Source organism: Peromyscus californicus, unplaced genomic scaffold (genome assembly GCF_007827085.1).
Source record: "Peromyscus californicus insignis strain IS unplaced genomic scaffold, ASM782708v3 Scaffold_2__1_contigs__length_46816999, whole genome shotgun sequence".
Classification (NCBI taxonomy): domain Eukaryota; kingdom Metazoa; phylum Chordata; class Mammalia; order Rodentia; family Cricetidae; genus Peromyscus; species Peromyscus californicus.
Genome location: NW_026294540.1, coordinates 41,156,424 through 41,170,002, shown reverse-complemented (window position 1 = coordinate 41,170,002; position 13,579 = coordinate 41,156,424). Strand labels below are relative to the sequence as shown.

General features: G+C 51.0%; 2 protein-coding genes across 10 annotated transcripts in view; one reads left to right on the top strand and one right to left on the bottom strand.

The window, feature by feature from the left end:
* Slc7a1 (solute carrier family 7 member 1) overlaps positions 1 to 5,044 on the top strand; it is a 75,549-nt gene extending 70,505 nt beyond the window's left edge. For all 3 annotated transcript variants that reach the window (XM_052754553.1, XM_052754555.1, XM_052754554.1), the window contains exon 13: positions 201 to 5,044. In XM_052754553.1, coding sequence (XP_052610513.1) covers positions 201 to 304 — 104 coding nt within the window. In that variant the 3' untranslated portion in view covers positions 305 to 5,044. The remainder of the gene's footprint in view (positions 1 to 200) is intronic.
* Positions 5,045 to 8,086: 3,042 nt separating this feature from the next.
* Mtus2 (microtubule associated scaffold protein 2) overlaps positions 8,087 to 13,579 on the bottom strand; it is a 370,144-nt gene continuing 364,651 nt past the window's right edge. For all 7 annotated transcript variants that reach the window (XM_052754545.1, XM_052754543.1, XM_052754544.1 and 4 more), the window contains 2 exons: positions 12,758 to 12,855; positions 8,087 to 10,806 (listed from right to left, as the gene is read on the bottom strand). In XM_052754545.1, the coding sequence (XP_052610505.1) occupies positions 10,593 to 10,806; positions 12,758 to 12,855 (312 nt within the window). In that variant the 3' untranslated portion in view covers positions 8,087 to 10,592. The remainder of the gene's footprint in view (positions 10,807 to 12,757; positions 12,856 to 13,579) is intronic.

Genomic DNA, 13,579 nt, shown 5'->3' with positions numbered 1-13,579 from the left:
GAGGCCAGCGTGGGACCACCCACATGGCTTTGTCATAGTGGAGGCAGGACAGTGACTTTGGCTGACCTTCTCTCTAGGGCCCTGTGTTTCCTCTCCTGGGGTTGGAGTCTACCTGGGCAGCCCTCTGTGACTCCTAAGCCAGTCCGAGTCTGGCAGCTCCGCCCGCTTTCTTCACACCTCTGTCCCCTCTCTCCCTGTAGGCTTCACCATCTACTTCGGTTATGGGCTGTGGCACAGTGAGGAGGCGTCCCTGGCTGCTGGCCAGGCAAGGACTCCTGACGGCAACTTGGACCAGTGCAAATGACGTGAAGCCTCGCGCACCAAGGTGGCAGCGGTTGAGGGGTGCCCATAAAGGCCCGGGACCTTCACACTCTCTCCACCCACGCCACAGGATCCGCTCACATCCCCGATGTCACCAAAGGTGCTGTGAGCTGGACTGCAGCCTCAGCCGCAGCTGCTGTAGCCTGGACAGACAGCCCTGCAGCCAGCTCATGAGGTCCTGGTCACTTCTGGACAGCTTCTTGGTCTTATTTCTCTCTGCCAGCTGGGCCCTTTGCTGCTGCAGCCCCAGCAGAAAGAAGGAAGGCCCCCTTCTTCTCTTACTTGGGAAGCAGGCCTCCCTTCCCGGTACCACCCTGGTATTGCTGATGTACACACTCCAGATCCTTAGCCAGCATCTCTCTGTCAGCCCAGTCAGGACGGCCTCCCGACCACAAGATGCAAGACTAGCCCTCTGAGACCGCATGTCCCCGGCAGTGCTGCCCAGCTGCCGATCAACCGCAGAGTACCCAAAGAGGAGGAACTGATCTCAGCTTACTACTTCCGGCCTGGGGTCCACACACCCTCTCCCAGCCTCTGTGACAAAACTGTGACCGACCCCAGCATGGCATGGCCCATTCATCTGGAGCATAGAAGATGGGAGGTCCCTCGAGGGATCAGTGGTGTCAAGGTGGGAAGGCCAGCTCTGCTCACACGGACCAGGGGACAGTCTCTAGTCCGATCCCAGGCAGGCCTGCATCGGCTTCTGCTGCTCTTGGCATCTGCCCTCACTGTCCTGAGTCACGGAACATGAGGTCGTATTATTAGGATTGAGTCAGGCTCTTGGGTCTTCTAAGGTTCTTCAGACAGGTGTTGGCTCTCAGTGGGGGGCTGTGGCGCTTTTCTGGCCTCTGATGTGATCCGTGTGGCCTCTTACATCTGAGGAGTGCTGTGGAGTCCTCCTGTTGCTTGCTATGAATCACTCCACCAGATTAAGTTGGGGCTTAATGTTACCTTGGAAAATAGCCAAATAATTGCCGAGTGCCATCAGCTTGTGGCTCACGGTGTGAGGTCTGCACATGACGTGGCTTGGGGTCCTCCTGCTGTCCTCTTGTAGTTTCTGTCTTTCGCGTGCTGTGGTGGCTTTGCCTGCTGCTGGTGAGATTTCCATAGGCTCCCTGCGTATGCCTGCATTTCCCCTCCCCCGTGCCCCTCGGCTCTCTGCGTGGGCCATTAGGGCCTGCACTCTTTCCCTTACTCTGGGTAGACCAACCAAGGATGATGAGATGGCGGGTGAATTCTCATTCTAGAACCATTCAGAGCCAGCCCCCTCCCCGATGTTGGGGTGGGGAAGGCCAGTGTCTTAGACCAGTGTAGATGATGATGTTTTGACCTAGCTTTCTTTCCTGTCTGGCCCTTGACACACGTCTGGTGGAAACAGGCTGGGTAAACCGATGGCGCTGTCCACCCCGCTGTTCTCGAAGGTTCTTGGAAATACAAGATAGCATGTAGCAAGGGGGCTTGACTAGCATGTGCAGGGCGTCAGGCTCCATCCCCAGAACTACAGAAAATTAGGCAATCAGTGAAACAGCCTGAAGGCGAGGTCAGCTAGCGGAGGGCATCTGGGCGGCCAGTCCAGGCCTCTGTGCCAGGCCCTGACCACCTTCCCAGTGTTTTGCCTCACAGGCTGTCCGAGAATATTCCAAAGGGAGTATTGTAAGACCCTAAAGGTTGAGTTTCCAAAGAAAGGTATTTAAATTTATGTAGATTGGTGCTGTAAAATATTTTGATAACTATTAACTTATTTTGTTCAGGTCTTGATTATCTGTTGTCTTCTGAGGGCCTGTTAAATATTTGTCTGATTTCTTTTTTCCCCTTGTTATTTTTCTACGTACACAAAAGTGAAGGGAGTACCCAGTGGGGTACTGGGAGAATACTGTTAACTTTATTTTCTTTCTTTGGTTTCTTTTTCGGGATAAGGTTTCGCTCTGTAGCTCACCTGGACTTTGGCGTTGTAGCCCAGGCTAGCCTCTGCCTCAGCCTCCTGAGTACTGGATTCTAGGTCGGAGCCACCACTCCTTCGCTGTTACTGCTTTCTGCGTGGAACCCCCCTGTCCCAGGCAGCCTCACCATGTTTACAGCTGACAGTTGAGCCAGCGGCCCGCAGCCCGCCAGGCGGGAAGGTGTATTCAGGGGTTTGACCCGCCGCCATCTCTCCTGAGGACTCCTGACGGTGGCAGACACAGGAGCCCACACAGGCCCCGGTTGTAGGGGGCAGGCACCCTGTCCCCACTTCCGAGTCAGGAACGGAAGCTCAAGGGTGACCTGCATGATAAGTTGACTGGCCACTGTGCTTTTACTAAGAGTGGACAGTTGCCAGGGGAGCTTTGGGGTGGGGGTGGGGGACAGTGACACAGAGAGGCTCACTCCTGGAGTGAGCCTCTGATACGATTTTTGTCCCATCGCAGTTCTTTCTCCTGAAATACACAAGACAAAAACCAAAACAACACACACTAGCAAAAATCAAAACCCGACAGTGTGCCATCTCTTAGCCTCCTACCCACAGAAGGGTCTCATTCTGTCGCCCAGCTTGGCCAGTATTTCCTACCCAGTTGGGACTTGGACATTCTAAAGACACATTCCAGGCCTCGTTTATGTCCGACTAGAGTATTCACATTGGAAAGACCCGTTTTCCCATGAGTTTGTGCCCTTCCTGTGTCTGCGTTGAAGTCCATGAAGAAGCCAGTACCCGGGGAACTCTGTTTAGGAGTGGGGTACAAGATGTCTCTGCCTTCCAGAAGGTGGCCCTGGTGGGGGAGGGGGATGCTGTTTATAGAGACACTGGGCCCCCATGTATATGTGTGGAAGCATGTGTACACACCCATTCTCATACCCCATCCCTGCCCACACTGTACAGCCAGGCAGTGGTGGATTTACTTTGCAGACAAGGACCAAGTGGAGTCCTCCTGTCCCGGGCAGTTCTCTGGGAGATTGCTGGGTTTGTGCTGTTCTGGTTGCTCACAGTTTGGTTTTATAGTGGCAGGGGCCCCATCATCTCACATCTCCATCTGACAGCCGTCCTGTCCCCTGTGCTGATGAGGTGGTTTGGACACCATGTGCCATCCACCTGCCCTTAGTGACCTGCACATTCTCGGCTCAACCGGTGTGTGCACACCATTCCACCCTGTCTGTTGCCTGCTGCTTTTCATGCATAGGGCTGAGAAAAATCTGTGGGCATGTTGGTGCCTTGCCCCCTGACCCCAGGCAGACATTCTGAATTGGCTAGTGTTTACATCCCCTCTAGCGAGGAACTCATCGAACACTGGATGACGCTTGGAAACAGCAGCGTGAGAAACCGGATTCCTGGGATAAGCATGGGCAGGCACTGCTGGCCTGTGTACCTACCTACAATGCAAACATGCCTGGCTCTCACCAGGGCCCATCCTTTCTGACTTGAATGTCCCATGTCTCCACAGATACTTACATCTTTCTAATAAGAGCTCACTGTTGGCACCCAAGCACTAAGGAATCTTGGGGGGGGGGGGGAATCTAAGTGCCAGGGTGCCCATCCCTTGGGGTGTTGGTGGGTGGTGGGAAAAGGAACTTTGAGTCCACGTCCGGTTGAGCTCCTCGCGAAGGGAATCGCTGGACAGAGGATACATGATGCATGGAACTGTTACAGAATTCAAGTTCAGAACTGAATGTATGTTATGTACAGTTATTTTTATGTAACTCAGACCTTATGTTTGCTATCATAATGAGAAGATTGTACGTAAGGCTCCTTGGAGGAGAGCACGCCTCCATTTTGTTAGGCTAGTTTGGGGTCATGAAATGCTTTATTGACACAGTGGTGTGGGTGCAACTCGCTACACTCCTGAGGCCAATTTGGTCGTGATGGATTTTTTTTTAAGGCAAAAAAAATTACCAGTTGGGGTTCACCTCCCTTCCTCTAATCCGGTCTTTTTGTACCCACTGCTCCATTGAGCTGGGAATGTGGTGTGGCCAAGGGTCTTGGGACATAGTGACCAAGGAGCCCTCCTGGACCATTCTGTTACATGTACTGAATGGCTGATGGAAGAGCCCGGGGGAGAGGAAAGATCACATCCAGACATATTCTCAGGGCGCTGGAATGCCCAGCAGGGCCAGGAAGCAAGGTTTAGGAAGACACATGTGGACTAATTTATTGACAAGGGTTACCTTTGTGTTCCTTGCCAAGCTTTTTGAGTTTGGGACTTATTTTCCCATTTGAGAAATTATAATATATATATGTATTTAAGATATTTCCTGCTTTGTTTGTGCCTTGCAGCCTCAATGGGTTAAGGATACTGATGAGGATTGGTTTATTATCAAACCTGAATAGTCGTGGTTTCTCCGGGACAATTTTTTTTTCCTTCTACTGAACATGGAGCCATTATTAAAAGAGTTATGTGTGGTTTTTTCATTATGTAAATTGTATATATATTTTTGCTTGTTTGAGGCTCTATTTTTCTAATAGTCTTGCAGTTTCTTATAATGGTGACATTAGGTTAAGACTGATGCTAACTGTAAATCAAGCTGGTCTCTGCTGGATTCCCGTGGTTTAATTATATTTTATTTTAAGGCCAAGTGCAGGTGTCATCCATCACCTTTTCTTAAAAATGTGAAACTTATGTTTCCCCTTGTTGCTGAATACATTGTACACTGGCAACCCCCCCTCCCATAAATCTGTGTCATAAAATCAAAGCTGTTTTGTGGTACATTATCTCATGCTTCTGCAGATGCTAATAAATCCTGTCTGGCTTCCACACACACTGTGTGGTCTCAGGTGTGCTGGCAGCTCTTGGCTCCAGAGTGTGTCGCTGTCTGAAGAGTCAAGGGCTAGCTTGGCCGCTTCAGGGTCTTTCTGCTGCATCGCCCACAGCTGGCGCCTTTACTACTATGGCCTCGATTTTTCTAGAAGCCATTTGGGGAAGGCTTTGGGCCGGTCCCTCTAGACTTTGCTGTCCCTCTGCTTCACCCCTCCAGACTCACCTGGATGTAGGGCTCCAGCAGCCATCACCAGCCAGCCATCTTAAGTCTCAGCAAAAACCCCTCAGTCTACAGACACCAGAGGCTAGCCCTGGCTGCCACACACACACACACACACACCATCTTGGAGGAAACAGGTTTTGTGCCGAGCACAGGCTGGGGATAAGACTGTAACTCATCTGAGGATGATTGCTATCTCACTCCCCCGTGCTCTAGGGACAGGCACACTTACCACTCATTCATTTATTTGTCGCACAGGGGGCAAGTTCAGCCAGTCGGGCTTTCAGGCCCTCCATGTAGAACAGTGATTCATAGGCTGGAATGAGGCGGAAGCTAAGCTTTAACCTTTGTGTTTTCCCAATTGATAGTGGTGGTGGCAGACACCCAGGGGTGTAAGTCTGGCACCAAGCACCAGAACTAAGTGTCAGGAATCTATAAGGATGTGTATCACACATCTGATGCACCTGGACTGAAAGTAGAAGTATCAGCTCAGGACCCCTAAGACCAAGTCCCCAGCACAAAGGAAATTTATTTGTCCCAGAGGGAGAGGGGGAAGGAGTATTTGTCCCTGAGGGACAGAGGACTGCCTCTGGATAGAGGGGAGACAGCCGTGGCCCATAGGCAAATGCCAGTTTGTAAAGGTAAAATGGGAAACCCATATGTTAAGATGAGGTGTGTCATTTTAATTGGACATGTTAAATAGGTGAGCCAGAGGGGCCTTTTGATTGATGGATTTCAATACTTTGATAGCTGGACCTTGGTCGTCAGCCTCAGGAGGAGGGATTGGCCAAATAAGGGAACAGACCTTGATGGCTAGCTTCAGGAATGTGATCTAATGGTTTTTAGCAAGGCAGAGGGGATGGGGGAGAAGGTCAAGGCCTGCCAAAGCCATGCTCGAGTGGGCTAGTGTCCCTTCATTGAGCAGCAGACCCCTGAGCTCGGGCAGTGTGAAAACAATGGTGGGTAGTGTTGGGGAATACAGGACACCTCTATGTTGTGCAGTTACTGTTAGATGCAGCTTACAGGGGAGCAAGAATCAGTCTAGTCCCATCTCATGAAAGTCACCCAGAGAATACCCCATGCATCTTGGAACTGAAAAATAGGCACAGGCATGTTTTGGTCCTGAAGTTCATTAAGAAGGAAGCTGTGAGCCAGGTGTGATGGTGTATGCCTTTAATCCCAGCACCTGGGAGGCACCCCCCCCCCCCCCCAACACACACACACACACAAAAGGCTACCACTTCTGGCCAGCTTGAATTGGGCTAAATGCAATGTGGGCCCTAATTCCTGCAGCTTCCCAGTGCCATCTAGTGGATGACATTGGGTACTATGCTCATAGCCTTTAAAGGCTTGCAGAGGCATCAGCAATTTTCAAAAAACCCTTTCCATTGGGGGGTGGGGGTGGGGGGTGGGGGGACATCCTGTGGAGCAAACTTCCCCTCGCCCTCTTTGGTTATGAAAACACTTGCAGAGAGTCCTATCTGTCCCCTTTGGCTCAGTATTCTAGGATTTGAAGAGTCTATGACCCCATAGCCCAGGGAGCTGTCCTGTCCTTCAGCTGCATCTGCCGTCTGCCAACTCCACAGACCTGGGCAGATATATGGCTGCAGTGGGGAGGATTGGAAATGACCACTATAGCCTGGCAGCCCCTGCTCAGAGGGAGCCCCCTCGTTTCGCTGAGTTAAGCTCGCCCACCAGGCTAGAAATATAGTCTAAACAGGCATGTGGACACGTGCACAGTTGATGCAGACCCCAGAGTGGACAGGCTCTGGACCTGATCAGCACGCATGAGAGCTCAGAGAGTCAGAAGACCACAGTTGTCCACTGGTACCACTCACTAATGCAGCAGTTGCTCTGAGAACGACCTTCAACCATCGGGAGGGTTCCATCTGATACTTGGGTTCCTACTTGACCCGATATGAGTCTCCCACACAGGTGAGCTGGGATCATCAAGGCTCCTTGGTTCAGAAAAGGTGATGAGGGGTTGGAGTCCCAAGTCTCCTCTGCCCGCAGTGAATCAGCCATGGGACAGAGCACAGCTGCCCACAGCTGGTACCGCTCTCATTTCTTGAACCTGCCAGGGGCTGAGTTACCACCCGGCCCTTTTATAAACGCAGGTGTTGGTATCACCCATGTTTACCACACAGGGTGGAGAAGAGAACAATGAACAGTAGCTACTAAAATGTCGGGGACACGCTACTCCCTGGAGAAACTAAGAGTTTAAGACGGAGTGACAAGTTGGGCATTAATCATTAGGTTTCTCTTTGTGATTTGGGAAGCAGGGCTGGCCTGCATGGAATCTTGGGGGCTTCATCATGGGGCCAGGAAGCGCCATGAACATAGGGGTGGCTAGTCAGGTACTGTTTACAAGAGCAGACTTGTGGTCTTCCTGCCATTCCCACGCACCCCACCAAAATGAATACAGGGAACTGGAAAATTTGGGTCTCCCTTGTGACCCCCAAGCAATGCCAGGCACCTGTGGGATACTCTAGGGTCAGGCCAGGTTGGACAAACTGGCCATAATCCACAGTGGAAGGCTGGTGAGATGGGAAGTGTGGCTGATTTCAGATTGGAATGAGCAAAGCTGCATCTTGGCCACTTGTGGGGGTTTGAATGAGAATAAGCACATGTGGTCATCTGTTTGAATGCTTGGCTCCAAGGTGGAGGGCTGTCGGGCAGGCACACAGCTTTGGACCTGCCGAGTCTGGGAGCAGAGTCAACCCAGCCCACACAGAGGTGGTTATCCAAACAGCTTTGCTTCACCGTCTGGCATCTCAAGCACGAATGGGACGTGTCTCCAGTTACACACATCACACAGATATCATGGAAAATCCCTTAGGTTCATTTTAATAAGCATTAGAGTTCAACACAAATATGGAACACAGAAACTGGAGGGGCAGGAAAAAGAACATTGTGCCCCTTCAACTAATCCCAGAGTACCAGACCCCAAGCCCCCAACCCATCCTGACATCACCAGAACCTGGTCCCAGCCTATGGCAAGTGAGTGGGAACAGGCCAGCAGGACCTCCTGACTCCATGAACCTAGCACTTTGGCAGGTCCGTCTGTGGCAAGGGGAGGACGCAGTGTCCCAGCCTGGGGATGAGGACAGATAGATTCCCATGCTGAGAGGTCCTGGTCACTGCAGCGTGGAGACAGGAGGATCATAGGAGAGGCACAGCAGCTGGACCACCTGGGTCTCAGGACTCAAGTGGGGCACCATACGTGAGAGGTGTCTGTGATGGAGAAACACAGCCCGGGCCATGGGGAAATTTGTTCAAGTGCCCAAGGTCAAGGCTGGTTAGGGCAAAGCTCTTGTCCACCTAATGAGGGTACACAGATCTAACATTGTTACCACTTTGACCACAACAGCCTAACATACTGTACCACACTCTCTACTCACATCCAAGTCTGTATTGCTGAGTACCTGCCATCAGCAGGGACCGCTGTGGAGTCGGGTCCTAGATGGGAGCGCTAAGCGGCCACCAAACTTACGTCTGCAGGTTGTGCCTGCTAGAAGAACAAAGAACTGTGCGTTGAACTGATGTGGCATGAGCTACTCTTACGGGAATGCCCAACTCAGCATCCCGGTATCATGCAGAGCTAAAGGAAAAAGACCTGTTTCTTTAATGTGTAACTACTGTGTATGTCTCCAGAATGGGCAAGCCCCGTGGAGGTTGGTTATAGTCAGATGCACCTGAGACCAGGAAGCCCAACTTGGCCACAGGAGGGATGTAGACCACATTTGCCTCAGTGTTAGCCATGTGTGTCCTTGGACAAGCTGACACCATGGCTCTTCTCATCTTGGGCATGCTCAAAGACAGGCCCATGCTTAGGAAGTGAAGGGTCTTTGTCATATACAGGAAACAAAGGTATCATTATCACCACTGTATTGACTGATAAAACTACTTCTCTTCTGTGGGTCATGCTTCTAATCTTCCATAGCACTACATGAATACTTTTCATGTTCTAACTCTACCATCTTGGACACGAAGACCAGTTCAGCAGCTGCTGGCTGCTGGCTGGCTGTTACACTGGCCTCCCTTATTTGGGAGAGCCTCCAGGGCTAAGATGGGACCACAGCCAGGCGCAGCCCTAGTGATCCTCCATCAAGAAGGATGATCTAGCACCTTTAGAACTGGCTTCCCACCCCACCTCACCCCACCCCACTCCCCCAGACAGAAAGGTTGGTTTCTGGAAGCCCTGACTAGAACCCCTGAGCCATCTTGATGTGTGGTGATGGGGTTGAGTCAAAGAATTGAACTGAAAACGGGGGGTGGGGTGGGGGCGCTGCCTGTGAAAGGCAGCAACAGGCAGACTCGTCCTTATTCTGTGCCGGGTTGAACGTGGCCCCTATCAGCACTCTTCCTTCAGGAGGATGGGCCCTGCACGGGATCGCTTTTCTCCAAGCTCATGCTCACCCTCACTACAAAGGTCACACTCCTCCATGTCTTCCTGAGGATGCAGCAATAGCTTGATGATGATGGACTCTAAGATGCTATTTAGAGGGGAAAAGAGCCAAACTGGTGTTTTCAAAAACTATAACGAATCACTAAGGGGAAAAACACTGGCCAAACCACTGGACCCCTCAGTGTTTCCCCCGCTACATTTCATCCTCTCAGGATGGGAGGAGTCATAATTAAATCCTGCAGTGGGGTAGCAGGGACCCCACCTAATGTGGACTAAGAAGCTAATTGCTCCAAAGGCAGTTACCATCTACACATCGCTGGTGTTTGTGCTAAGCAGGGTACCACTCAGTGGCAGAGAGACGTACTTCTATCTTTTTTTTTTTTTTTCCATTTTTTTTTTCTTTCTCTATTTTGGGTAGAAATATTTCCAGGAAACTAGGTAGAAATGCATTTTCATTTCCCAATAATTCTTAGGCACAACTTAGAAAACTGCTGACCATCACTAAAATATGTCAGCGCATTATGTTATAAAAAAATGCAATTCAGAATCGCCACATGTCTGAATATACCCACGCAGTAGTATGGGAGGGTTTTGTGTATTCCAAACGGAGCTGTGTGTAACGGACCTAACTTCTGCTGTGAAAGTTCACCTCTCAAGAACAATTGGAGCGGTTTCTCTCTTGCCTCTAACTAGTTTCTCTCTTGCCTCTAACTACACTAAAACGTTTTTAGACACCGGACTCTGCTGCTCACACCTTTCTACGTGCCAACACCAGGACGGTCTCACACAGGGGTCAGAGAGGACGCTGCCTAAGATGCGGATGCAGCTACCGGGCATGCGCACAGGACGGCCACCAGCACCTGGCCAGCACTCCGTCCGGCGGACAGAAGCCTGAGCTCCTGCGGGTGGCGGAGCGATGTCATCTCGGTGTGGTGCTGACTCTGGCTGGAGAGGAGGGTCCAGAGGAAGAGCCTCTGTACACCGGGGATGTTGGAGACAATTTAATCGGGCTGGTGGGATCCCCAGTTTGGAGCTTCCAAAGCAGTTCTTCATTGGTTCGGCTCAGTCTCTTCTTTTCCTGGGTCTCTTTCTCCACGTATTCCTGGAGATTAGCATTTTCCTCCGACAGTTGTCTGCATGGGGAAGAATCATGGTCAGGCCTACTGATGACACTCAAAGCAGGCTGGAGGGCAGAGGACAAGAGGAGCTCACAGCTCACAGGTGTCTGCTGGCTTGGGAGGTGCTTGTGTGCTCAGAGCAAAGAGCAGAGGCTGGAGTAGAAAGGAGGGAGACGGTAGGCAGTATGGGCATGCTGCTGGAGGCCCTTATAGAGATGGAAATTGCCCATGACTATGTCAGGGTACTGACTGACAACTGCCAATCATCTGGGAATATCTTGCCATTACCTCCTGCCCTGGGTCCACGCCTCTGTGACCGAAGTCATTAGCTCTGCTGTAGAGCTCCCTGTCGGCTGGACCAAAAGCCTAGAGAGCACGCTCAAGGCTCTGTTATGTTCTTGGCTGGCATTCAGCATGGCACCCAGGAAACAGATGCCTACTCACTGTTTGCTGATAAAGGGGGAAGAAAAGCCAATTGTGCATGTGTGTGTGGCAGGGAGTGATGCTATGATGCTTAAGTTGCTGACTTTGTTGCATGTTTTTAATATTTTTTTTTTTTACTTTGTATGTATAGTGTTTTACTTGCATGCATGTCTGAGAACCACTTGTATTCAGTGCCTTTGGAGGCCAGAAGAGGGTGTTGGATCCCCTGGAACTAGAGGTACAGATAGTTGTGAGCTGCCATGTGGGTACCAGGAATCAAACTTGGGTCCTCTTGAAGAGTAGCCAGTGCCGTTGACCAATGAATCACCTGTCTAGCCCATTTTGTCTTTTTAAAAATGACAGCCTCTTCAAGGAACTAACAGGAAGTACAAATACATTTTACAACTGGATGGGCTAAAGTCCAGAAGCCGTACTCTGGGCCAACACCTGCACTCGCTGTCTGAGGAAGGTGGCTGGGTATGTGTGGGCATGTAGTGAGTGTGTAAGCATGCAAGTGTGAGTGTATGAGTGTAGGTATGAGCATGTGTGTGCACGTGTACACCGGAGTGTGTGTGCATGAGCTTGTGCGTGTATACATCGGATGATACATCATGGCTGCATGAGGAGACTGGTCCAGCTGAGTGGGAAAGGCCCGGTCTCACTTGTGTTATGGAATAATCTTTTCATACACTGTGAAGATGTGTCTTTACCAAGGCCCTTCAGATTGGTTTAATAAAGAGCTGAATGGCCAATAGCTAGGCAGGAAGAGGTTAGGTGGGACTTTCAGGCAGAGAGAGAGGAAGAGGAGATGAATCTAGGTGTGAGAAAGACACCAGAGGACATGAAGAGGAGACCGGAAGTGCAAGATGGAAGAAAGGTAAAGAGCCACGAGGCAAAAATGTAGATTAATATAAAGGGGTTGATTTAAGTTATAAGAGCTAGTGGGACAAGACTAAACTATAGGCCAAGCTTTCATAATTAATAATAAGTCTCTGTGTCATTTTTTTGTGTGTGTGGGGGAAGCTGGCTCCACTGGACAGAAAAAGACTCGTTACACGCTACGGTGACCTAGCCTTGCCGAATGAGACAACCTGCAGCTGGCCTCCGAGCCCTGTTTCTACCCAACTCTGAGCTGGGGTCAAGGGTGACTCCTGTTCCTTCTTTGGATGCAGGCTGCTGAGAGAAGAGCCTGTAGGGAGAAGCTGACCTGAGCCTCTGGACTCTTGGGGTTGTTACCCAGCCATGGTTCTCTGTAGCCTGGGGACACCCTGCTGATGCCCCTCTCCCAGTCTCCAGGAAGCAATCACTGCTTCCTGTGCTGTGGGGCCCCTGCTGCCCATGCTTGGGGGCTGCACTCTCTTGTCCTAGGGAATGGGGCAGGGTGTGACGCACAGCCAGGATGTGCACTGAGTGGGCACAGCCATGAGCTTCTCTTCTGACCATTTGAGAGGCGCCCGATTATTCAGGCTGGACACAGGGACATGCAGATGATCAAGTAAAGCCATTTGAGAAGGACGTGCCGTCAGCAGCCAGACGCACCCACCTGGTGACAACCGTGTTCTGGTCAATCCTTGCTTTGAGGTCCTCGTTCTGCTGCTGGAGAACTTGGATCTTTTCTTCCAGGATGATGTTCTTCTCCACCTAGGAGAGGGACACAGTGAAGGACTCCCACAGGCCAGCAGCAAGCCAGCGGCCCTGCCTTCTGCACTTTGGAGAACTGCCAGAACAGTACTTGGCTAATTGCTCTCCGCAATGGCCTCATGGGCTGGGAAGTCAGGTGAGATGGCTACAGGACCAGCATTTTGCTTTTCAGAAAAACAGAACAGAAAATGCCAGAGTGCATTATAGGTAGTAAAAAGCACTGCAGGACACACTTTCGGTGTGTGTGTGTGTGTGTGTGTGTGTGTGTGTGTGTGTGTGTGTGTGTGAGAGAGAGAGAGAGAGAGAGAGAGAGAGAGAGGTGGGAAGAGGGAGGGAAGGAGAGAGAGAGGGAGGGGGAGAGAGACAGAGGGAGGAAGGGAGGGAGGGAGCGCTAGTTCTGAGTTCCAGGTACACAGCTTGCTTTTTGTTGGTTTTGTTTTTACAATGAATGTTCCAGGTCACTGTCATGGTCAGAGACAAGCTGTGGATACCACCGGGGCGTTGTCTGACCAGTGGGTCCTGTGGTCATGTGTCATGAATCTCTGTCCCTTCCCAGGTGGCTCAGGTGGTTCTGAATTAGCTGGGCGAGAGAACCTAGTACTGCGGGTACACTTTTTCCTTTCCAGCCAGAAACACAAAGTGAAGAAGCCTGTTAGTCTTTGTTTTGAAAGATACAGAAGCAAAGGTCAGTTTTAAAGACCGAGGGAGGGAGCCGTGTCACTCA